Consider the following 26,386-nt stretch of genomic DNA (forward strand, 5'->3'; position numbering starts at 1 on the left):
CAGATTGAGTTTGACTAGGAGAATCAGAGGTTCCTGTGTCCTGACAGGACCATGAGACCGGTCCGAGACATCAGACATCAGACATCAGACGCTTTAAGTGTTAAAGACCAGTGAACTGTGATTAATAAGATGAACATCTTAAGCACATTGCATGCTGCTCTAAATAAGTTTAGCATGAGCGCTTAGGAAAATTTATATGATAATGAAAAATGAATTACATTAAAACATATCCAAGTCACATTTTACCCCCAAATCAAACATTAATGAAATGAAATTGTTATGTATATAATTTATTAATTTTATTATTATTATTATTAATTATTTAATTATTTTAAAATGACATGACATGAAAATTAATGACCTTTTTCAGAACAATTAGATACATTTTCCCATTAAATTAAAATATTACTTTTATGGGGATTAGGTCATTAGTGTGATTTAGTTTTTTTTTTTTTTTTTTGAAAAAGCATAAATTAAATGCAGCAGAAAAATACCATGATGTGTAAATACTTCACAAATTATTTTTTTCTACAAATAAATATTAAATATATTGCATTACAGGAAGGGCGAATGAGATTTTTTTTCTGCATTACAGTTATGAGCATTTGTGGGGAATTTGTTACATTTTCATGTCAAAATGTGAAAATGCAAAATAAAATATAAAAATATAAATCAAATAAAAAAATTAAAACAAAATAAAATAAATTTCTTTCTTTGATTTTGGCATGAAATATGACCTAACATGTTCTCTGCTAGGTTTTCAGATGCTGAATGACATAAAAAGCAGTTTGATTTTTGTATAACTATATATCTCTGTACCAAAACAAAACAACAAAAAACAAACAAACAAAAAAAAAATACTACCTTATTCCACAAGCCAGAGCTGAACACACCTTCATTTTTCACTTTCCATGTTCCGCTTATTCCCAGATAGCCTATTCTTCATTTTCCTTGTTCCGCTGCCGAGTAAGTATAAGTATCCTGAGTGAGTAACCTGAGAGTTCTTGTACCGTACAAATGAAATTTTAAATTATACTTAGCCTGCAGTCATGGCCAAAAATATCGGCACCCTTGGTAAATATGGTCAAAGAAGGCTGTGAAAATTAATCTGCATTGTTAATCCTTTTGATCTTTTATTTAAAAACTCACAAAAATCTAACCTTTCATTGGATAATAAGAATTTAAAATGGGGAGAAATATCATTATGAAATAAATGTTTTTCTCTAATACACATTGGCCACAATTAACGGCACACTTTTATTCAATACTTTTTGAAACCTCCATTTGCCAGTTTAACAGCTCTAAATGTTCTCCTGTAATGCCTGATGAGGTTAGAGACACCTGACAAGAGATCAGAGACCATTCCTTCATCCAGAATCACTCCAGACCCTTTAGATTCACAGCTCCATGCTGGTGCTTCTTCTCTTCAGTTCACTCATGTTCTACAGGGTTCAGGTCAGAGGACTGGAATGGCCAGCAGAAGCTTGGTTTTGTGCTCAGTGACCCATTTTTGTGTTGTTTTTGAGGTTTGTGTTTCGATTATTGTACGGTTGGAAGATCCAAACATGGCCCATTATAAGATTTCTAACAGAGTCGGTCACTTATTGATTTTTTATCTGTTGGTATTTGATAGAATCCATGATGCCATGTGTCTAAACAAGATGTCCAGGACCTCCACCAGAAATATAGGCTCGCAACATCAAAAATACAGCAGTATATTTCATTGTACACATGGGGTACTTTTTATCCCTGTGTTCACCAAACCCATCTTGAGTGTTTGCTGCTAAAAAGCTGATGTTTTAGTTTCATCTGACCATAGAAGCCAGTCCCATTTGAAGTTCCAGTCGTGTCTGATAACTGAATATGCTGGAGATTGTTTTTGGATGAGCGAGGAGAATCTTTCTTGAAACCCTCCCAAACAACATGTGCTGATGTAGGTGCTGTTTGACAATTTTTTTAAAGGTTTTCTGACCAGAGACTCGACTATTTTCTGCAATTCTCCAGCTGTGGTCCTTGGAGAGTCTTTTCCAACTCTCTCTGTAAACCTTCTTGATTTCCATGAGCTCTTCTTTATTGCGAGAGCAGACCATTTCAATAAGACTCTCCTCATTAGTGCCCAGACCCTGCAAAAAACAACATACTGTCACATGAATACAGTGATATGTGAATACACTACTTTCCAAAATTCTGGGGTCAGTAAGACTTTAGTTTTGTGTTGTTTTGTAAGAAATTAATGCTTTTATTCAGCAAGGATGCAGTAAATTGGTTTTCATTTCAAATAAACGCTGTTCTTTTGTACTTTCATCAAAAATACTAAAACAAATGTATCATGGCTTCCACAAAAAAATTTTAAAAATAAATAAAAATTAAGCTGCACAATTGTTTTCTACCACGAAAATGAATAAATCTGAAGACTTGAGTAATGAATCAATTTTAAATTATATAAAAATAGAAAACTGTTATTTTAAATTGTAATAATATCTCATATTATTAGTTTTAATGTATTTTTGTTTAAATAAATGCAGGCAATGCAGCCAATTTCAGAAATTGAGAATTGAGAAAGAAAGCCACAGAGCATCAAGATAAGGACTAACTGCACCTTTTTATTTCCTAATATAAAATCATTAAATAGTCATCAGCTAATTTGACACTTACATACTGGCATTCATATCTTTTTGAGTGTGCAGTAGCAGTACGAAAGAGTACTGCTACATCATAGACTGTGATATAAAGTCTTACCAGGCAGTTTAACACAAACCCACTTACTTTTGCCTCTATTCATTTGAAATCATACATATATTTCAAGATTCTACCCATACTTACAAGAGACTGACTCATTTGGCAGTTACCACAAATTATTTACAATTCTGTTTCAACAGAGAAGGGCTCACCATCCATTCTACCTTAATTACGAGTCTTAAAGCACCACACATCCTGTTTAAGGTAGTTAAGCTGAAAGCCAAAGCTCAGTTTGCCTGCTAAGCCAATATAAAGGCATTGAAACAAATATTTCAGTGAAACAATTATGAAATGCCACTGGGGACTCTTTTTGTGGTCCACTAGAAATATAATCTGTGGTGCAAAGTCGAATCTACAGATTCCAGTACAAATGTTTAGTGGAAGTGTTTTTGGCACCATCCCCCAAAAACATGTAGAACATCAATTTAACAAGCCAAAAATAAGATTTTGTTAATGCATTTATTTTGTAGATGTAACGTGTGAGGTCAATCCAAATATTGCATGACACTTTTATTGCATGAAACCTCTGAATACAACAGTAAAGTCAACGAGATGGACACTGGACTTCAGTTCCCACAATCCATCGCACTCATTACATGCACTCAGCTGCAGCCAATCACACACCTTACATAAGCCATGGACTTCCTCGCTCTCACTGCTGAGTATTGTAAGCACATATCGCTACCCTAGCTGATAGTTACTTTACGGAGCCTGTCGTAGTTTTCATAATCATAGTCTTGCCTTGCCTGTTTCGGATTGTGTTTGCCCCCTGCCTGGATTATCTCTCTTTGCCTTGCCCTGTTGGATACTGTTCGCCGATTGAAGACCCACACTTGTCCTAGGAATACTTTTTGTCTGTTTGCTGTGTATCGACCCATGCTCGTTTCTGACCATGTCTCTGAATAAAGAAAGCCCTGCAGATGGATCTGCACGTCTCATGTTCTGATCCTTCCGTAACAGTTTACTACAAAAAACTGAAGGACAATGAATCAAATGTCTAAAAAGAATATTATTGCTATCATTTATACAAACACCACTGAGATGTGAGTCCAGCTTAACAAAGTGCAGTAAATGGTAAAACTGCTACAAATTAGTGTTTTTTAACAATGTATCGATTTTCCATGAAAAAACGAAAAAAATTATTTCTGCATACTGGCATTATGTAGTTAGTGTACAAAAGTTCTCATTGTTGAAATTCAAACGTCTGCCAAAAAAAAAAAAAGTTTGTGTGAATTACAGATGAATTCAGATGATTTTTTCCCAAGTCATTTCAATGGGAAAAGTGCCCCAATTTACTTAAATTCACTCTTCATGTAAGATTTTTCCAGTACTATTAGCCCCATTAACACTTTGTCACCCTTCACAGGTTAGCAAAAAAGCGTAGGCCTAAAGCTGTGGTAAGCATTGAAAGAGACCAGATGCCAGGGTCCTGTCACCTTCACGGTCTTATTCTTAGTTTAGTAACAAAATCCTGACACTCATGTGTTGTTTGTCATGTCCTCGTGTGAGCATACAGCCTTGGGGTATTGTTCTCTGAGCCATGCATTTTTATGTCTTATATGCATGGTGTCTTGATTTTGATTCAGCGAATGTGATTTCCTACTCATACTTCTAGTTGTCAGTCGCTAGTTAAGTCTGATGTCATGTCAACATTTCCATGTCAAAACACTCAATAGATTGCGTGAGCATTCCAGTGGTTTAAATGCACACCTTCCAGCCAATCTGAATCGAGTATTCAGACAGGTCATGGTATGAATAGAAATACACGTTCAAAATGATAAAATCAATATCTAAACAAAGTTAATATATTAAAGTAAGGTTTTGACTCTGAATAGTTTTGACAAATCACTGGTTTTATTTGAACAATGTATCAGGATCCACTTTTTAACAGCTTTAAAAAGAAACCCATGAACATTGAGAGGATGTTATATATGATCTAGCAGAAGTTCTGATAGGTTGTTCTTTTAGTTACAATCACCATACACAAAATACTTTGTAGATTACAGACACAATATAAAAGGATATATTTTGTAAAGAAATACATTTGAGCAAATAATTGTGCATGTAACAAGTGTTAAACAATGTGGAAAATCTTGGAAAGAAGGGAAGGAAGCTGGCGATTTTAGACTCATCAGGGAGTCAGCGATAAAACAGCAGCACAGCTGCTTCAGTTATCTCTCTGGAAGCACTCCATCCTGCATTAGTACCATAGCCATCCCAGTCGAAGCTCGCAAAGTCCCCACACTGTCTAGGAGCGCCCTCAGGAAAGTGTCCACCTCCACCAATACAGAACTGCAAGAACATGAGTGCATTACTAACAACAAAACACCTATGCACTTCTTCAAATGACACTGGGGAAGTTGATTTATTTCCATAAATGTATTACCATCAATGCATTATGTGGTTAACAGCATGTTAAAAATGCTGTCCATTGACATCAATTTCAATAATCCAGAATATTCTTTTAACTCACATGTTCAGAGTTACAGCCGGTTGGTTTGACACCTGAACAAAGAGCCAAGGCTGCCCTTTCAGTATTGAAGACTCTGAATGTGATGAATCCGGGCGTAAACATTGCTGAAAAAAAAATGCAGAGAATATATCACACATAACGTGGCTTTCATTCATTACGTTGATTGAATCTCAATAATGATGCCTTTTAAATTGCACACCATCACTAAATTAAACATTTCCTGATTGTCAACTGATGTAGCTACTTTCTTTAAATAAATAAATAAATAAATATTAGAAAAATTCTGACTCTAGAAGTATTGCCATACTTCTTGAATGGGGACCATACAGATTTTTGTTGAAATCCACATCTCCGGTATCATACACTATTGGAATAGCAGGTCCGTTATCAGTGATGCAGGCCCCTATTCCAAACCTCACAGGGAATTTCTGGGTAAATGAAGATTCAAATTATTTTCTTTCTAATTTCACAAAATTTTAGTCTTTGGCAATTTTTTGTGAATGTTTCTAACTCACAAGTCGTATCAAAGTTTATCTGACCTTGAATAAATTGAAAAGGTTTCCTCCGTAGAGGCTTAAGAAGTGATCTTCAGTGTGGTATCGCAGGAGGGAGGTAGGTGACCACTGCTCCAAATCAGCGTCATTAGGAACATGCCACACAGACACATCTTGTGCTGCAATGTCATAGTATCCAGGATTCTGTGATAGAACGGAAACAAACGGTCATTTCAAATCCCTCATAAACATCTTTTGATTGTCTGTCTAGCTTCTTTGTGTCCTTAATGTTGCTCCTATTTAACTAGGGTTGTAAAATCATAAGTGTACTAAAAATACCTTATAGTCATCACTTGTAGAGGCTTCTGCTGTTCCGAACGTGACCGTGTTTGCCCACGTCCCGTCACCATCAGGCCGGTTTGGGTGACTGCCCTGCTGACTAGACCAGCGATCACCAACAGTGCACTTTCCATTCATGTAGTTTTCATGAACACTGGCCACCAGCGTCCAGCCGCCGCCCGCAGTGGTCATATCACAGAACGTCTGATAAAGGACTCCTCTTGATGAGTTCAGGTAGTACAGCCCATCTACATGAACAGAAGCATTCCTGAGTCACTTAAACACAGCTGCTGCTGAAGATAAAATAAGCTTACCATCATAAACCGGATACTTTTCATGCAGTTCTTTGCAGCTTTGAGCAGCATATTTCATTCTGCCCTGAAGTATTGCATCCTCAAGACTGGCCTTGGCATCACTGGTTTTGATACACGGTACTTCTTGACCCGCTACAATGTGAGACATTAATACTTATATATAATATATTGAATATATTGTGATAAAAATGTGATTTTCAATGTTTTAAAATAAATTCTTTTCAATCCAAACAAATTACAATAATTACTTACAAATTATCACACATGCAGCCTCACAGAGCCATAAATTCAGTGGGAGACTGAAGAGGATCCCTATAATCATTTTCGTAAGAACCATGGTCTGCAAACAAAAGGAGAAATGTTCTTCACAATTATACTCCACACTGCAAAGCTGAAATTGATGCTATATGTATACGAACCCCACGGTGTGTCAAACACTGGTGATTAGTGGCGGCTGCTGGTCTTTCAAAGAGGGGAAGCTCGTTTTCAAATCAAGGCGGATTTGGATCAAACACAGAAACGAAACAAAAACAGCACTCTTGCTCGTGTCAGGAGCATTTTTTGCTCGCATATCTTGAAATTTCTGAGTTCGCAGCATGCATATTAAAACATAACATTATAAATGAATAAAACTGCGAGAATACTTTCTTGTAAGATATGATGTTGAATAAGTACGGAGCCCTTTAAAAGGACGTTGTGGTGGGAAAAATTCAGGGTGGGAGGAAAAAAAAAAAAAAAAAACTCAAATGTTTTGCGTTCTCTAGCAAAGATATTTGCGTTCCCTCGCAAAACCATTTGAGTTCGGACAAATTCTTCCTGTTTACTTTACAGCTCGTATGTTCACAATGGAGCGGTTCATAGAGTTTTATTTTGAACTTGGGACATTCTAAAACGCTTAACGTGAAAAACGCTTAACGTGGCTTAACGTACCTAAACATCGACCAGGGAACCCCACATTTCTGTCAAACCTTACTTGTAATAAACACTAACTACTGTCAAAAGAAGGAGCCCTTATTCCACAGATAAAGTGAATAACTTCACGTTAAGCGTTTAGAAGTCCATTATAAGGAAACAGCTTAACGTACCTAAACATCGACCAGGGAACCCCAAATTTTTGTCAAATTTTACTTGTAATAAACACTTTCTGCTGTCAAAAGAACGAGCTCTTATTCAGCGTCTAAAGTGAATAATTTAATGTTAAGCGTTCTCCACCAAGTCCATTATAAGGAAACAGCTTAACGTGATATTCACTTTATACGATGAATAAGAGCTCTTTTTTGACAGTAGTTAGTGTTTATTACAAGTAAGGTTTGACAGAAATTTGGGGTTCCCTGGTCGATGTTTAGGTACGTTAAGCCACGTTAAGCGTTTTAGAATGTCCCTTGAACTTGGACTCAAATAAATTAATTCAGTGCTTAGTTCAAGGCAAGGTTTTGGGACATAAAACGCTTAATGTGGCTTAATGTTTTAAAACAGCGAGGACCAAATTCGATAATAAAAGCTTATAAAATTATTAGGCTAATATTAATAACCTTAATAATATTACTAAGCAGAATAGCCCAGAATATGAACGCAACGCCCTGCACGTAGCCTAAGCTTTTTCTCCCCATAAAACGCTTAAGGTAGGCTATAATGAAAACGGGGATTTAAAAATACCAAATCCGTTGCATTCATATTCTGGGCTATTCTCCTTTATTAATAGTAATATTATTAATAAGGTTATTAATATAAGCCTAACAATTGTATTAGTATTTATTATTAATCGCATTTGGTCCTCACTGTTTTAATACATTAAGCTAGGCCTGGGCGATATCTCATGCGATATGCATGCGCATCTCCTTAGTAAAGCCGGTTCCTTGATTAGCGGTAAATCTCCAATCACCTGTTTTCAAATGGAGCGGCATTTAATACAGGGAGCCGTAGATCACTGACAAACTACGCAATATCGCATGAATTCATTATCGCAGGTGAATCGCCTGCATATCGCATGAGATATATCGCTCAGCCCTACATTAAGCCACATTAAAGCGTTTTATTATGTCCCAAAACCTTGCCTTGAACCAAGCACTGACTTATTAATTTATTTGAGTCCAAGTTCAAAATAAAACTATGAACCGCTCCATTGTGAACATATACGAGTCGAGCTGTAACCACTGCAAGCTGTAAAGTAAACAGGAAGAGTTTGTCCGATTTCAAATGGTTTTGCGAAAGAACGCAAAACATTTGAAAATTATTTTTTCCTCCCACCCTGAATTTTTTCCACTCACCTCGAATTTTTCCCACCACAATGTCCTTTAAAGGGAGCACAGCAGAAAGACATTTGGCAATCAGCTTGTAATGTTTCTGCTGGCATGCATGTTCAAATGAACGTTTAAAACATATCTTACGGTACCGTATGGACGATACTATACTGTTTAAAAAATGCAATGGCACCGCGGGTATTTTTAAGCTTTAGTATCTCGATACTACTGTAGTACCGGTGTATCGTGCAACCCTAGTGTATAATTGTGTGAAATGTATGATGAAAATTGACTAGCAATTTCGCCAAGCAAATACCAAGAAATTGGTTGCAGCAGTTTATCTTTCAACTACACCTGCAAAATCCGCGATGTGATGCGACTGAGCTGGAATAGCTTCAGCCAGCGACTTTTTATAGTACAAAATCGCCATCAATCAAACTGAGATGCAGTCTTTCGACAGACCCTCCAATCATCACGCAGAAGCCCGGAGTCCAGGCCAGGCCACTCCTCCATTCACCCCCAGAGACGCAGAGTGTCCGGGGGCGGGACATAATTGCAGCATTTATCCAATGACCGTCTAGTTTCGAAGCACTGAAAAAAAACTGTTCAAAGCAGCCCCATTGAAGTCAATGGACGCTCGGCTTCAGCAGGGAAATACACTGACGCTACGGGAATGTATGAGAAGGAAATCAAGTCAGCCGCAGTGTTGGCAACTAATTTTCAGGGGAAGTTGCTAAAGGAAAGTAGATTTGTTGCTAAAAGTTGCTAAATGCTAAATGAGGTCATTGTGCGATGACGTCATTGCATTATTACGATGCAAAACTGCATCAGATCTCAGCAAAACATTGAATTATTGAACACTTACATATTTTTGAACAATTAAAATTAAAGTTGTTTGTTTTTTATTAGCTAGTAAACCAGTAAAACTACACATTGTGAACAGTTATAGTTTTAAGCAGTGTATTAGTAGTTAGTGTGCTACACTCTAAGAAAAGTCTGTAAATATAGGGCACAATCTACTATGTTAATGTGAAGGAATTTTCTGTATTGATTTTTCATGTTTTTTTTTGTTTGTTTTTTTACCTGCATTTTAAATTACGCATTGTATTTTGTGTTTTCAGGTTACAGGGTTACAACGGATAATTGATAACACATAATGTCCTGAAAAATTACTAGGACCTTTTCCATTTTTCTAGAATTTTATTTTATGTTTTTACAGTGTACTAACTGATCAACAATCGCAGGTTCATGCTAAGGTGTATCGTAAATGAACAATTATTATTATTATTATTATTATTATTAAATTGAACAATTGCAAATAGCAGCTAACTTAATTCATGTGATGTGTGTACTGCTAGGCATCTTTGGTTTCCTCATTTTGTGTAATTTAGATGGAAATTGTTTGCCTTTTTATCGTTTAAATCATTTATCAAAAGTTGCTAAAAGTTGCCAAACAAATTTAAAAAATAGCTAAATTTGTTGCTAGGTGCTTTTGGAAGAAAAAGTTGCTAGGGTAGTGTGAAAGTTGCTAAATTTAGCAACAAAATTGCTAAGTTGGCAACACTGGTCAGCCGACCTGCTATATGTAGCTGATTCTGAACGAACTCGTCTTCGAGATGAACGTGTTCTAACGCATTTTTAGTCAATAAAATGTTAACACAATAGTACATATTTTACCATTAATTTTTTGACATTATAGGGGAAGCCGAACTTCCCTTGCAGTCTTAAAGAAATCCCCACTGATCTCTTAATAATGTTATATAGTATAAAGACGCAAGGCATTCGCCCCCTGAACAGATGCATGCTGGGATGTGAAGAGGCCCCTCAGAGAGCAGTGAGAAACTCTCAGACAAGATTTAAATAAACAGGGACACAGACGCTGTCAATACCTTCCCATGCAGAGCTCTAAATTATAGTGCAAATATTAGTCAGACTGGAGGAATACTGTCATTTGCAAATACTAAATGTGAGAAAGCCATTAGGGAAAAGGGCCCAAGCCACAGCCATAAAAAAAAATAAAAAAAATAGATTTTTAATATTTAAAAAAAAAGTCTCTTCTGCTCATCAAGGCTGCATTTATTTGATTAAAAATACAGCAAAAGCTTTAATATTGTGAAATATTATTACAATTTTTCAGCATCATTACTCCAGTCTTCAGTGCATGATTCTTCAGAAATCATTACCAATTCATTTCATTCATTACCAACTATTTCAAAAATCAGAAATGTTTAGAAATTATAAATTCATTTTATTTATTTATTTTGCTTATAAAATCAGAAGTCACAGAGAATATCATTTACACACTTAATGTTTTATTTCATGTGAGCTGTATACACACTTATAAGACATTCACGTGTCATTGGCGTCACCTTTCTGTTGTTCTGTGGTCTGAAGCGCCCTCTATTGGCCACAGAGTGAAAAATACCACTACATGATTGCAACAGTCTATAAAGATGGCTTATACTGGCTTTAAATACTGATTAAATAATTCCAGTCCACAGCTGCAATGCTGTGTTAGGATCCATCGACTTGAATCCAGAAGTATAAACTCTGTTTCTAGCAGATATTAGCTGTATACCTCTCTGAAGTGGTTTTATGAGCTGCCTTTGAGGCAATGTTAATGTTCATTAGCTTTAGCTTAACATAATTACAAATCCTTCAGCCTCCCTGAACAAAAATCATTTCAATCTTTGGTCTGAATAACAATAGTAAAAATAAAAAATATTAAGAAAACTCTTCCTCTTTTTAGGCATTTCAACTGTCTACCCAGCTAACAAGGAATGGTCAGGTAAGGTTCTCGCAAAGTCATGAACAAACGTTTGTCCAGTAATGTAAAAAAAAAGAAAGTTCATTCAGTTATCTGGTTGTCTCTAAAGATTTAGAGAACATTTAAAAGTAACGTTTCTATAATGTTTGCAAAATTCTAAAAATGGAATGTTCCCAATGTTCACATATAACCAAGAAAAATGGGTTTAAAAACTGTATGTAACAGAAGTAACGTTCTTAGAACATATTTTTGTTAGCTGGGTAGTCAAGAGTCTTTCAGATCCATGTGAGCACTGGCGATAGTTTGCATAAATCTGAGAGCTCAAGGCTCTGTTATAAAGTCATCATTTCCACCCTAAAGCAGCTTATTCCTCGGTTGTGTTCCCTTTAAAGGAGAAACATGCAGATATCAGGTCACAGGTTAGTTAAGAAGGGCAGCTTGCTCCAAAAGGTTTACACAGCTCAGCTAGAGAGAGAGAGACCTTGCTGAAATGACCCAAAACAGCTTTGACCAGCTAAACTAGTTCAGTCAGCCAAAATAACAAGTTTAATGCATGTTTTGGGACCTTTCATGCTATTACACTGGTCTCTACCTTCAGAAACAACCAGTTTGACCCGCTTGTGCCTGTGATACACCAGCAGTGTCCATCTAAACCAGTTAAAGTCCCATGAAATGGTTTGATGGGCTCAGTTTTCTTTCCTGTGCTGACGTATTTCCCACTGAAACAGGAACTAGACTATTTTTAATAGTCTTTAGCTTATATCACAGCCCCGCAAAGCTACACTTAATGGACAAAAGCCAAAAAAAAAAAAAACACTTTAAAAATGAATAAATTCCAGTCACTTCCTACCAAATGTTTGGAGAAGGAAATAAATATGAGTATTAGTGCAATCAAACACACAGACGAGACATCATTTGTAACTTGCTATCGCTGATTACAAAAGCACGTGGAGTTTATCATTTAGGACTGGGGCTGTTTTCAGTCTAGAGGTCATTTTATTGACAAAACGTTTAATCATTTAACTTTAAAAACTTCCAAGTGCATTTCTATAAATATAAATTTGTTATTCATTTAATTAATATAAATTGTCATATTTAAACTTTACTTTTTTTTACAGCAACAGACATTTCTCACTCAGTTTATGAAAACAAACTTAATTTGGTTATATTAGATGTGTAGCCTATTCTATCAGATAAAATGCACATATAACCAAATTATATTTATTTATATTAAATATCACAAAAGACATTTATAATTCAGTTTAGCACTTTTAAATATAACAATTTATTTAAATTAAGTTGATAATTCTGAGTGTTTCAGAACGTTGCTATGTGGTTGCTAAGGTGTTAAGTTGTGCGAAGCTTTTTAGAATGTTGCTGTGCAGTTGCTAAGGTGTTTTGAATGTTTTTATGCAGTTGCTAAGGTTCAGAATTGAGAACCACTGGTCTAGTCTATGCATATCCCAGCAAACAAGATCAATATTTTTGGGCTGATTTCCTGGAGGAAAAAAAGCCGTACATTGTAAATGCATATATTTGCCAAAAGTTAAACTTTTACAGGTAGACAAAATATACATGGACTCCAATTTGGATGCCATGGTGTCTTTAACAAAACACAAACTTAAAACCAACCCTATTTACTTTCTTAAGACTCGTTCCTGTTTGTTTAAAATTACTTGATGCACATTTTTCCTATTTTTCTTTAAATGCTCGTTTTCATAATCTTTCAACAAAATTAAACAACTTGCTCCGCCTCTGAAACGACATATCCCTCTTGCCCCTCCAACCACATGACTCACACGCTTGCTCACTGAGTTTCAATCAGAAATACGTCAGGCTATAGAAGTGAATTGAGCTATCAATGCCATCTCATGGTGACTTTAAATTGTCCAAACTAGGGTTTTTCAGCAGGGGTGTGAGAGAGAAAGAGGGCTTTGAGATGCTTTTGGCGTTTTCCATGGGAAACAGTCACTGCCCCTCGGCCTGGGATTCTCCGTCCTCTGGTGTGAGTCAGCTGGGTTGTGTGGCATCAGTCCCTGTGTAATAAAAAGACTTTCATTACATAGTGCACTCTCGTGTCTCGCCCATCACAGACAGGGTCACAAGCCACGGGCGTCTTCATTAGACAAATGTCCCTTTCAAAACGTGTTGATCGATGCTTATAAGCAAGCGCTGGAGCAGAGCCCAGATCAGAGAAAAGAAAAGCCGCCGACAAACATTTAAAAAGACCTAATCAGCAATAATTACAGAAGATGAGCATGACAAAATGACACTAGGTGCTTCTCTACCTCTGACTTGTCCTTGGCATAGCTGTTTCTTTTACAAACCTGACTGGCTTGCATTATATGTGCTAAAATAATGTAACGCAATTTAGCCTCCCCTGTTCTAATGCCAAGATTGTTCTCGCTTATCAGGGTGATTTATTACTCTAATTTATACGCTCAGCTTGGCTCGGTGTTGAGGACAGCAGATCTGATTGGACATGAGTTTCCTAATGCGGCAGTGTGCTGTCTTTATGGTGACTCTAGTGTAGATGCCAGGCTGTTGATTGGAAACACTTTTAATAGCTGCAGAGACAGAGGAGACTGGCTGAATGCACTCTGGTTTGGACATAGCTTAGCTACACAAATATTCAGTTGAAGTAATAGTAAAAGTACTGGTGTTACAATCACAAGGTCAGAAATTCATGAGGGCTTGTTGCAAAAATGCCACACAAATTCAAGATAAAAGGGCAAAAATTGCCCCTGCATAATGAAACTAAATATATTATGGCTGTTGCAGTTAAAATGAAATGTGAGAAGTGTCAAATCGTGGTATTACATTTAGATCTTTGCACGCTGCGTTAAGCTTCTAACCAATCACAGATGTTTCTGTTGAGCTTATGAATGCATTGGCCAATCAGATGCGTCTAGATTAGTCAGCGCTGGAGTTTTGTTGAGTGCGCGCTGTACACCAAATTCTGTAGTGCAGATACCATGTAAAATAAGAAATTAATTTCGCAGCTTCAGTGATTATAATGGTAGTTTTTACATAACTTGGATTTTTCAAATGTTGCTATGCTGTTGCTATGGTCCTTGCATGGCTTTCATCAGATAAATCCGTTTACTTTGCGTATAGGTTAGAGTGGAGAGAGCTAAATACAGATGTAAAACTAGAACTAACATGTTTTTTGTTTTGGATCATTAAAATCACATTAATCACAGTCAGAAACGATCACATGTGCATCCACAAGTGCGGATGAGTCGCGAAGCACCGCCCACTCACCTGTCAATCAACCAGAGCGCTAAAAAATTAATTTGAAATTTACCGCGAACATGTGCAGCCTTAACGGAAAATAACCGTCTGAACAAAACATCTGGATAAGCGCATTAGGCTACACGGCATGATTGATATCAGATCATTTGAATCACATCGAAGTTCAGTTCACACAGGTAAGACATTAAATATTGTAACGTTACATATTTCACTTGAAACACCTTGTTTGTGCATTGATTAAAATTCACATATATTTGAGTGACAAATATGTGTCTCATCTGTGATCGGATCGTAACGTCAGATGTAAACAAGGCCTCTATGATTTAGTATCTTTAGCATATCTAGTGTTCTGGGTCGTTGCTATGCGGTTGCTAAGGTGTTCTGACTATTTTTAGCATTTTAGCATCTTTTATTTTACTATGTGGTTTATGAAGTGTTCTAGGTCGTTGCTAGGGTGTTATATTTTTAAACAAATCGATCAGCATGAATCTCGTCTAAACAAGAACGATTTCTTGGCGTTTTTTCCTGTTTGGTTCTTGAATCAGCTTCTAGACATCATCAGTAACAGAGGGACATATTTTGAAGTATGCCACAGGAAAGATAAATCACAATCATAACGAGATCCCTTCATTTCTTGGTTGTTTCTCCTAGACCTATGACTCTTCTTTTTTGTCTTCTAAGATTATATTCTTATTTTCTGGTAAATATAGAGTATAGACCTTACATAGGATGAAACTATATAAAAATCTATATTTTTATTTTTTGTCTCAGTTAACATCTGGCCACAGGTTGGAAATAGATGGTCACTGAGATTCAGAAAGAAAGCATGAAACATTTTCCAAACGCTTAGCCAATGTCCATGTAATTTCCATCAAACACGTTTTACTTTAGACATTTCTGGTAATGTCTATTCTAATTGACTGACTTTAATGCGACTTCCGGGAATAAGTCATCTTTACACAATTATCACGTTTTTCTCTAAACAATTTCATTTCTATGCAACCTTTCAACCCGATTGCTGTACTATTATTTATTTTATTTTTGTTGCACTACTCTACTATTGTGGTGCAACCTTTTTCTAAACAATCCCGCCCCTAACAAAAAAAAACTAGTAGTGTCGCTCAGACGTTCTCTTCCTGTCTAAGGAGGCGTTTAATTGGTGGCCAGAATAAGCTGCAATGTGAGCAGACTTCATGCCGTCATACTGTATGATTGCTCCATCTCTCATTTGTCCAAATCGTCTGCCACCCCAGAAAGTTAAAGCCAAAGTCTGAGCGCTCACAGACAGATGTAATTATCCACCTACCCAAAAGTAAAACTGTCTTCTGCACATTGATATTTTATGATTGTTTTTTAAATAGCTTTTGCTTGAACAATTTATCAAAGCTGATGTGACTTTATTATAGTTGCAGATTAACTTTAATGTTTCTGGTCGAGATGAAAATTTAATTTTTCTTGTGTTTGAGTAGTATTATATCACACACAAGGTCATATTTGTATTCAGGAAGGGATTGTGACGGTCAAAAGTATATTTAACGGTATTTTCAAATCCCTAAGGTGACTTAGTACAGCTCTCTGGAAGGTTTAATTTAAGTAACTTTGTCTCACATTTCTCATAAAATTCCTTAGAAAAAAAAGACAGAAATGAGTGAAAAACTGCCATAGAGTAAGAGTATTGTATGTAGAGCTATAAAAGTGATGAGAACTTGAGTTCACATTGAGATCTCTGACTTTTGCAGACTTTAATGTTTTGAGAACATCAATTTTTCTTAAGAGAAATAAGAGACTTAAAGGGACAGTTCACCCGAAAATGAAAATTCAGTCATTTTCCAGCCACAAAAGTTTCTCCATTTGCTCTCAATTTAATCTCACTGCTGTCTTGGAGAAACAAGTGATGTAATAAAGAGAGCTCCTCTTTAAATATAAATTTAAATAAAAATCACTTGTAAATAGTGCAGTCTTCTCCTTGAGGCTTCGTTTTACAGCCGATGAAGACATGGTTTCTGAAACCGACACTGGGTAGCCTGAGCGAAGGCACCAAACGGTGGGCGTTCTCTGTAAACACGGGTCTATGAAAACATCCGCGGTGTTTGGGTGATGCTGTCTGTTATGCACCTACTTCCTGGTTTGTGTTGAGCCCAGCTGTTGTTGCCCTCCCAGCTAGTGGGTGGCCGTCATCGTAAATGATGTCTGAAAATGCCTGTGTTTATTTGACCATCACAAATATTGTACGAGCTTGCCTCATTCGGTCAGGCCTTAAGCCAAGTGGTTTCTAATGAAAACCAGACAGAAGGGCCGGCCTGAAACCGATAAAAAACAATGGTGCAGAGACACATACCCTCCACTAGAGGACAATGACCCTCTACTGCCAAACCGTAACTATTGCTTTCACATCCCGGCAGGCAGGAATCAGTTCCTTTTGTTCTCAACCGTACACACAAAGATCACATCTGCCATTTTAACTTTAACCCCAGAGGAATGTCAGATACGTCAGGGAATAGTGTCAAATTCAAGCTCTCCCAGCTAAATGGCTTAGTTGAACTAGTTGTGCTTCCCAAGCCAGGGGTTTTTCAGAAGTATTAAAGCTCAATGTTTGCATGCTCCAGACATAAAAATCTTGTGTCTTATTGAGGGGAGGTGTGCTGATATTTCATTGATCTGAAATATAGTTTTTACTCGATAAAATGGCAAAAAAATAGAAGAAGGGATGTGAGCCATATTTCCAACCTAAGCTCATTGGAAAAATATGCCTGCAAAATAGGTGTCACGTTGCCTCTTGCGTATTTTGCGACACAATCAAAGTGAAATGTTCAGCATAGTGGCACCAAAAGCACGTTCAGATTTCTCCAAAACTCATGAATGTGAATATGGCAACACTTTATGTTGGTTGTTGTATGAAGGCTAAATGAAATGTCCAGTGAATAGCACTAAAAACGCATACTTTTCTGTGAAATCAACAAAAGTGAATCTGATGATGTTTTATTCCGTTGGTTGTTGCACGTAAATTAAATGTTCAGTGAGTGGTGCTAAAACCGCATTCAGTTTTGAACATTATGAAAGTTATGAACGTGAATCTGGCAACGTTTTATTATGCTGTTTGATGAAAATTTCCAATGAGTGAGACTAAAAGCGCATTCAGTTTTCTCCAGAACACATGAATGTCAATCTGGCGATGTTAGTCGTTACATGTAAATGAAATGTCCGGTGAAGGGCGCTGAAAGCATTTTCAGATTTTATTTTTCTGTGATACTAATAAAAAGTGAATCTGCTGATATTTTATTACGTTGTTTGTTGTAGGTCAATCAAATGTCCAGTGAGTGGTGCTAAAAGCGTGTTCAGCTTTCTCTGATACAGATGAACGTGAATCTAGCAATGCTGCTTTTTTTTTTTTTTCACTTAAATGAAATGTCCAATGAGCAGCACTAAAAGAGCATTCGGTTTTCTCGAAAATACATGAACGTGAATCTGGTGATGTTTTATTAAATTGTTTCACATTTTATTACGTTGTACGTAAATTAAGTCTCTGGAGAGAGATGCTAGGTCAATGCTGTATCGCATTTGAAAATAACGTCCAACCTACTCTAAACCATACACTAAATCCTAGCCAATAGATTTAACAAAAGCAAAAGTGCAATTAAAAATGCATTTGCATGGCATTTTAGCTTGCTTCTACAAGTCTTTGAGCATTTCTTTTGACTTGTTTTTCACTGGACTCGTACCTCATACCAGGTGGGCTACTGAGCAAGTTTACTCAGAAAAGACATGCATACAGTATAAATCTGATTATTTGATGCAAACATCAAAATATATAAGTTTACAAATCATGCACTATGGTAAGTGTTTTGAGCTCATAACATTATACAAAGAATTTGGAACTGCACATAAATTAGTCTTTATCAATTGATAATCTGCCCCTGTATTAAATAATCTGTGTGAAAAGGCACAAATGTTGTTAGTGATTTTATTGCCACTAATATTAATTTCAGATGGAAACTGCAGTGAATTGTATGAATAGCTATCTTTATCCAGTGAGGTTGCATATTTAGGGATGATAATATCATAGAGACTTGTGGGTGGGCCCTTTTGAGCCTGTAAGCATCCACCCAGAAAACACCCTATAGCAACCACAAAGCAATGCCCTGGCAACCGCCGGTTTTGCACAGGCAAGCACCTCTCAAGTTTTCTTCATGTCATGTATAAATCTAGTTAATTTAATTGATGGACGTCGTAATATTATCTGCATTTTGTCTACAGCAGTGTAAGATGACTTTCCAAGAAATCCCAGCCTTGAAGTCGTGTCTTTTGAACCTTTAACGTGCCTCGACAACAACCAAAGAAGAACTGATATAATCAGCCGTGGATAGAAGTTTCATTTATAGAATGTTTATCAAACATTCCTGATTGTATCCTCAAATCCTGTGTGATAAAGCAACAAAGAGCTGCACGGTTGTCCCAAAGTCATGTTCAGCCTCTGATCTGAGATGCGGGAACGGCTTTTGAATCGCACAGCATTCAAGACTGTTCCTCTGCCTGCGGGGCGAACAACAAAGCTCGCCGTAATCTGAGGAAACAAGTGCAGTGTATTGACACTATGTTAGCCTGCGGAACAGATGGAAGACATCTTTCATGACGCATAGTTAACCTTGTTAACACTGAGTCATTGTGTAGACTGGTAGACTGTCTTCATCAGAAATGGCTCGGTCTCTATTTCTGAGGAAATGATTCAATGGCGGCAGACCCCACCATGCCTTTCTTTTCTGGGAAATAATAACTAAGAAAAAACACATGGTGATGGTGTCTGTTGTAATGGAGAGTGCGTTTTTTTTCTGAAAGGCACATGGATGTGGCACATGTTTCAGCACTTTGGGGAAATAAACCCATCGGAAGTTGCTCTTTTAAAGCTTTGAGTCGTCTCAGATGTTTCTCCCGATATGAATTTGAAACAAATTAGATAATAGTTGATAGCATGTATAAAATTAATGTAAATAGCTGCTCATTAAATTGGTATTGGGAGAATTTTATGAGAAATTATCAAATTGAGATCTCTGATATCTTTGCTAATATGAGCACTATTCAGAAGAGATGCCGTTTTTGACATCTCTTCTGAAACTCTTAAGGAGACATGAGATTTTTCTTAAGAAGCTGAAAAGCTGACATTTCCACTTTCTCTCTATTTAATCTCATTCTAATCTAGGAGAAACAGTTGAGATAATACATAGGCTAAATGTAAGTAAATACAATAATGTGATAATACACTACTGTTCCAAAGTGTAGGGTCATTAAAGTTTTTTTTTTAATCTAAAAAAATGAATAGCCTACTTTTATTTAGCAAGGATGCATTAAATTGATCAAAAGTGACAATAAAGGCATATGTAATGTCACAAAATATAAAAATACTCAAAACTATGAAGCAGCACAACTGCTTTCAACATTGATAATAATCAGAAATGTTTCTTGAGCAGCAAATGAGCATATTAGAATGATTTCTGAAGAATTATGTGACACTGAAGACTGGAGTAATGATGCTGAAAATACAGCTTTACATCAAAGGAATAAATTACGTTTTAAAGTATTTTCACAGCTATTTTAAATTGTAAAAATATTTCACCACATTTCTGTTTTTACTGTACAATTAATCAAATATATGCATCCTTGGTGAGCAGAAGAGACTTCTTTCAAAAATATTTTCAAAATCTTAACCCAAACTTTTGAATGGTAGTGTATAAATACCTGATAATTTGAGTTTAGAAGTGCAGATGCACACATGCATGAACATAAACACCGCAAGCACATGCTGACCATTCGTGTAAGGACGTGTAGTGTCCACTTACCCTGAGTTACTTGGTAAACGATTAAGCATGTGTGCAATGTATCTGTGAGTATGTGTGATGTGTTTGTGTATGTTGTCCTCTTTGCTGATGATTGGGTTTCAGTGAAAGCGAGTTAGTTTTGTATCCTTACACTACGGTGGAGGAGAGCATCTTATGTTTCCCAGGATAGGGGGGCGTCCTCATCTTCACCTGTCCATTCTGAGGGTAAGGTGGAGGCCGGTGGGTTTTATTTGAGTTAGTGCACACTGCTGGAGCTACAGGGGGTCTGTGGTTTTCCAGTTGGCTTTTCCTTGCCGTTCGATGCGGTAGGCAGTTTCCATTGGCTGTCCTTTGAGTCCTCTGAGTCTCTGAACTCTGTTTCACAACTCGTTTGCTTTTATCCTCAACAGCAACGGATCGTTGCTCAGGAGGGGCTGGACTTATGCAGTTTCTCATTGGCGAAGGACTGTTAATGTGAAGTAAATCCACAGTGACAGGGCTGTGAGCGAGAGAGGAATTGGAAGTGGACATGTCCTCTTCGCTGTTTGAATTGTGGATCAATGCCACAACACCAGTCTGACTGCTTTTGGTGGCATCTTGGGAGAGTCCATTGGCTAGACTTGGTTCGTCTTCACCAAGGTCAATATTGGACGTCAGAATGTCGATCTGTTGGACCACCTTCACAGACAGAAAAAAATACAAATTCTGTCATTATTTACACATCCTAATGTCATTCTAAACTTTATTTCTCTCGCACTATAAAGGAGATGCTTTAAACCACCTTTTTGCATGGCAAAAGTTGTCAATCTCCAAAAAGGAGTCATGCACTAATAGTTGACTGGAATTCTTCCTTTCTGCCACCGCATTCTCATATTCAAACATGATGGATCCAAATGTGTCGCACCATGTTGGGCGCCAATGATTTTTGCAATCATACTGAGTTAACTTAAAATTTTTAAACTGAAAAAAAAAAAAATGAAACTAAACTAAGGTATGTTTTCATGCTTCCATCCAAAAATCATTTCAGTTTTTGATGCACAGTATTATTATAATACTTGAAACCTTAAGAAACCCCTGTTCTTTAAACATGAAGGCAAGATTTTCAGCAAGTAATGAGTGCAATTTGAATGAATGAATATGAACTGTATGGGGGAAAAGCAGCATGAATATTCTGTAGAACATTTTTGTGTTCCACAAAAAAAGAATGTCATGTGGGTTTAGAACAGCATGATAGTGGGCATATATATGTATATTTTAACATTTTTTCATAAAGATAAACTGTGCGATTTTCACTAGCAGCACAACTTGATTAAAAATATAATAACTGCTTTCCAAACAGCTTTCCCAGACACTTCTAAACTCTCATCATTGGCCGAGTCAGAAGTTGACATGTCAAGCCTCTCATATCAATATTTTGAAAGCATCACAGTGTTTCAAACTACCAATGACTGACTAATAGTGACTCTGAACATTAAACTGACCCACCAAAATCTGTTTGAACACTGAAAAGTATTTTCTAAACCCATCCTCACAGGTCATCATCAGGTTAATATAGCATAAAAATATTTTTTTGGCTTCCTTCACTGTGATGCATTAATCTACTGACTTTATTTCCTGCTGCAGTCATTTATATCTAATGGGAGTCTTGATGCATCCATTGAAATGTATCTAAATAATTCAATTAATGTCTTATGTCCTGCACAGTCCATTATTGCTAATGTCAGTCTGCACATATTGAGCTATCTTTAGGTATTGATTTTAAGATTCTGTTCTCTTATAACAAGCCTTTGTGATGGACTTAAGGACCTGCCCCTTCCCTTCCAGAAAATACTATATCCCTCTTCACAATAAAGCTTCCAATGGAGTAATTCCAGCCATGAATACAATTGACAGTGTGTTGCTGGCAGATGTGTACTTTGGTTTCTGAAGGCTTTCAGATGATGTTTTCAGAATAGCTTCATCACAAAGATGTTTGCTAAGAGCACACAGATATTATATTTCCACTGGCTAAACAGAATGAATTTTTGATCTTATCCAGTCTCTGTGCTTATTAAAATCCCATCTCAAATATGTGAAACCCCAAATCAGTGACAAATCTCATTATATGAATGTTTACTATATATGAATGCATGAGGAGAAATAGTAGTCTGTCAGTCACAGCGTTTAATTTGGCCAATTGTCGTTCCAAACCAGTATGACTTCTGTGAAACAAGATATTCTGAGAAATGTCTCAGTTTTTTGTACATCCTGTATAAGTCAGTGGGGTCCAGTCAGTGTTGTTTGGGTACCAACTTTACTCAAAATGTCTTCTTTTATATTCCACAGAAGAAACAAAGTCATACAGGTTTGGAATGACATGAGGGTGAGTAAATGAAAGATATTTTATTTCTTTATTTTAAATTTATTTATTGATTGAATGAATGAAGTATTTTTTTTTTTAGTCAGTGTGTGATTTTTCTAACCGCATTTATGAGTAAATGATGACAGACATTTTTGGATGAACTATTCCTTTTTATTCCCAAAATAGTAAAAATGTCTGTACTTTCCTTATGCATTCATGAGTAAATGATGACCATATTTAAATTTTTGGGTGAACTATCCCTTTTAGAAAAATAACCTTTCTGAATTTTCTTCATGCATTCATGAGTAAATTGTGACACAAGTGTAATTTTTGGCTAGATAATTCCTTTAAGAAAAATCATCAAATTTCTGTTTTCTTAATGCACTCGTGTAAATGATGACAGATTTTTTTCAATTTCAGGGTAAACTATCCCTTTAAGAAAAAACATTAAAATTTCTAAGTTTTTTTATGCATCGAAGAGTAAATGATAATAGAATTTTCATTTTCAGTAAAGTATCTCTTTAAGAAAAAGTCAAATTTCTGTGCTTTCCTCATGCATTCATGAGTAAATGACACAATTTTCATTTTGGCTGGACTATCCCTTTAAAACTTTTAAGACCCAATTTTTTATCTTGCAACATCACTCCCTCCGTTTATTATTCTATCCTCACCTCTTTCATCTCCAACTGGACCTGTTTGAGACCACCCAGCACTTCCTCGAGCTCCGTGACCACTTGTTTGATCTGTTCCCGTACTGTTCCCTGGCTCTTCCTCTGCTTGCCATGTTCCTCCAGACCCGCGTCCCCCCAAGATGTCCTTACTTCCCGCTGTGGTTCGTTCACCTGCAGCCCGTTCCTGAGTGCCTTGGAGCGGCCCAACTTGCTGGACGGCACCTCGGTTGGGAAAAAACCAGCCTGATTAGAGTTCGGCCCGTTACAGTGTGATTGTCTGCCAGTCTCGGGTCTCTCCTTGTGATGCCGGAATGACACCCGTCTCCTCTCGCAATGTCCGTTATATTCAGGCTGATGAACGTTGTCCCATTCCTGAACATAGGATGAGTAGCACCGGTGACCTCTGACCTTCAAAACATGGTCGCCGTTGAAAGGATGCAACAGCTCTGGGTAATACCACCGCTGGATGCATCCGCATTCCCGCCGGATCTCCCGAACGCACGCCGAGTCCCACCTGTAGCACGGATGCCGGAGCTCCTCGGCGTAAACCGGAGACGCTCCAGTCCTCTCTGCTCGCTCCATCCCCAACTCCTTTGGGAACGGGGCTACTCCGGACTCCATATGCAGACATGATCCGTCTGCGGGGCCCGGCGCACGTCGCAAGCAAAGTTGGCAGTAAGGAGTCGGGAATCTCAAATTCTCCGAGTGCATTCCAGTCCGAAAGGCGACTTAGAAAACAACTGGTTCTCTCTCCACCCAGGCCATCCACAGCGTCTGTTTTTCTCATCTGCGTCTCCTCTCGTTCACTGCGTTTGACTCTCTCCCTCTCTAACTTTTCGCTCACCTCCCCCTTCCTTCCTTCCTTCCTCCTTTTTCTAACTTACTCTTGTTTTCCCACTTTTCCCTCTCGTTGCCCTTTCTCCAACGGTGGGCCTCTTTTCTTTCCCTCCCTCTTTTTTTTCTCCAACTCTGAAGTCTTACTTCAGCGTTTCACCTCTTTCTTCACCTCCCCACTGCGTACAAATTCCCCAGCTCACCCGTTCCCAAACTCCAAACACTTCCTTCCTACACCTTCCCTGTCTCTCTCTCCCGGGGTTGGGGCTCGTAAAGCGTTGACAGACGCAGCGGCTCCCGATCTTTCCCTCAGATCTTGCCACTCGGCAATTAAACACAGCCAGGATTCCACGCCGCCTGAGACGTGGTGGAGAGAGAGAGAGAGAGACAGACAGGAGGAGGTGGGGTTTCGGACGTTGCTGAAGCAGACAGGATCTAACATGAGCCAGATACTGAGAGAGAGAGGTGGGGAGGGGAATGAGAAAGAGAGAGACGCTCGGCCTCAGAAAAGGGGATTTTCAGCATTACTCGATTCACACAAGCCCACGTGAATCGTGAAGAAATGAGTGCGCATTTACTGTCCTGTTTGTTTATGTGAGTCAGCTGAGATACTGGCACTGTTTGTCATGATTCACATCTTGTGACACGTTTAATGAACAACACACCGCACACTGTTTACAGATCGCTCGCATTTTGCAAAATTACACTAGTTTATTTGGAGGTAAACACTTTCGGTTTTAGTTTTCCACTGGAAAGAGGAACCGCAAATGACACCTCCTTTATTATGGTCGTTCTCACAGGCGGCAACTGAGAGAAAACAGAGAGTTTGGTTGGCATCTCCTGCTACTCAGATGTTTGTCCTGAGAGAAAAATCCCACATGTGTCTCCTCGAGAGGTTTAAGAGAGATCTCAAGAAATGTCTCAAACTGTGCTGAAACGCACACAACCAAATGCATTGGTGATGTTTGTATTAAGGATTTGTGTCTTGTGACAAGTTGAATGCAGGGTTATTATATTTAAGTAAAACTATTTTAAAAAATTGTTTTACTTACTCACTAAGTATTTTTATATACTCACTTAGAACTTACTTCATTTCAGCTAGATGCCAAGGCATTTCTTATTTTCATTTAGTGTTTTTTTAAATTTTATTTTATTTTCTTAATTTCAACCTAATATACTAAAATAAAATAAAAAAAACTCAAATGACGAAATTCACAACTAAATTAATAAGACTTTAAAATTAAAATGATAAATGAAATTAACAATACATATAAAATATATAATAATAATAATAATGATAATATAATTTATATATTAAAAATAATATAAAAATAAAAACATTAAAAATGTTAATAAAAACAACATTAGTATCTCAATGATACTAAAGTAACACTTGTTGAATGCACATCACTCCACACCCCGCATTTATAGACTTGTTTTCGTCAGTATATGTACAGTATCTCACAGAAGTAAGTACACCCCTCACATTTTTGTAAATATTTTATTATGTCTTTTCATGTGACAACACTGAAGAAATGACACTTTGCTACAATGTAAAGTAGTGAGTGTACAGCTTGTATAACAGTGTAAATTTGCTGTCCCTTCAAAATAACTCAACACACAGCCATTAATGTCTAAACCGCTGGCCACAAAAGTGAGTACACCCCTAAGTGAAAATGTCCAAATTGGGCCCAATTAGCCATTTTCTCTCCATGTGACTCATTAGTGTTACAAGGTATCAGGTGTGAATGGGGAGCAGGTGTGTTAAATTTGGTGTTATCTCTCTCACTCTCTCATACTGGTCACTGGAAGTTCAACATGGCACCTCCTGGCAAAGAACTCTCTGAGGATCTGAAAAAAAGAATTGTTGCTCTACATAAAGATGGCGTAGGCTTAAGAAGATTGCCAAGACCCTGAAACTGAGCTGCAGCACGGTGGCCAAGACCTACAGCGGACCATACAGGACAGGTTCCACTCAGAACAGGCCTCGCCATGGTCGACCAAAGAAGTTGAGTGCACGTGCTCAGCGTCATATCCAGAGGTTGTGTTTGGGAAATAGACGTATGAGTGCTGCCAGCATTGCTGCAGAGGTTGAAGGGGTGGGGGGTC

At 37.4% G+C, this 26,386-nt stretch overlaps 3 protein-coding genes across 6 annotated transcripts in view; 1 reads left to right on the forward strand and 2 right to left on the reverse strand.

Moving 5' to 3' along the window:
* Positions 1 to 4,557: 4,557 nt before the first annotated feature.
* On the reverse strand, positions 4,558 to 9,042 carry LOC131525455 (intelectin-like). Of its 4 annotated transcripts, none has more exons than XM_058753083.1 (9): positions 8,954 to 9,042; positions 6,779 to 6,816; positions 6,612 to 6,699; positions 6,360 to 6,491; positions 6,046 to 6,293; positions 5,752 to 5,910; positions 5,520 to 5,640; positions 5,213 to 5,316; positions 4,558 to 5,031 (listed from the first exon to the last, which is right to left on the reverse strand). In XM_058753083.1, exons 1-9 carry the CDS (start codon positions 9,027 to 9,029, stop codon positions 4,879 to 4,881), a joined length of 1,119 nt encoding a protein of 372 aa, XP_058609066.1. In that variant the 5' UTR covers positions 9,030 to 9,042; the 3' UTR covers positions 4,558 to 4,878. The 4 variants fall into 4 exon arrangements, with proteins under 4 accessions (XP_058609066.1, XP_058609076.1, XP_058609087.1 ...); XM_058753093.1 differs by having other exon boundaries at positions 6,779 to 6,821; positions 8,954 to 8,983; XM_058753104.1 differs by having other exon boundaries at positions 8,916 to 8,983.
* A 4,224-nt stretch (positions 9,043 to 13,266) lies between these two features.
* si:ch211-178n15.1 (uncharacterized) lies at positions 13,267 to 24,678 on the reverse strand. The gene is made up of 3 exons (XM_058745965.1): positions 23,444 to 24,678; positions 20,583 to 21,109; positions 13,267 to 13,402 (listed from the first exon to the last, which is right to left on the reverse strand). Exons 1-3 carry the CDS (start codon positions 24,152 to 24,154, stop codon positions 13,396 to 13,398), a joined length of 1,245 nt encoding a protein of 414 aa, XP_058601948.1. The 5' UTR covers positions 24,155 to 24,678; the 3' UTR covers positions 13,267 to 13,395.
* pgpep1 (pyroglutamyl-peptidase I) overlaps positions 13,396 to 26,386 on the forward strand; it is a 46,564-nt gene continuing 33,573 nt past the window's right edge. The window contains exon 1 of the mRNA XM_058745988.1: positions 13,396 to 14,797. Coding sequence (XP_058601971.1) covers positions 14,749 to 14,797 — 49 coding nt within the window. The 5' untranslated portion in view covers positions 13,396 to 14,748. The remainder of the gene's footprint in view (positions 14,798 to 26,386) is intronic.

Source organism: Onychostoma macrolepis, chromosome 02, assembly GCF_012432095.1.
Source record: "Onychostoma macrolepis isolate SWU-2019 chromosome 02, ASM1243209v1, whole genome shotgun sequence".
NCBI classification, from domain to species: Eukaryota; Metazoa; Chordata; class Actinopteri; order Cypriniformes; family Cyprinidae; genus Onychostoma; species Onychostoma macrolepis.

Bases quoted from the DNA above. Each gene is read 5' to 3' on its own strand.
- si:ch211-178n15.1 (XM_058745965.1), bottom strand. From the start codon at position 24,154: ATGCACTCGGAGAATTTGAGATTCCCGACTCCTTACTGCCAACTTTGC. The intron at 21,110-23,443 runs GTGAGGATAGAA...CTGTCTGTGAAG, and splicing joins TCCAGTTGGAGATGAAAGAG to GTGGTCCAACAGATCGACAT.
- LOC131525455 (XM_058753083.1), bottom strand. From the start codon at position 9,029: ATGGCGATTTTGTACTATAAAAAGTCGCTGGCTGAAGCTATTCCAGCT. The intron at 6,492-6,611 runs GTAAGTAATTAT...CTCACATTGTAG, and splicing joins GGCTGCATGTGTGATAATTT to CGGGTCAAGAAGTACCGTGT. The intron at 5,032-5,212 runs GTGAGTTAAAAG...ATGTTCTTGCAG, and splicing joins CCGGCTGTAACTCTGAACAT to TTCTGTATTGGTGGAGGTGG.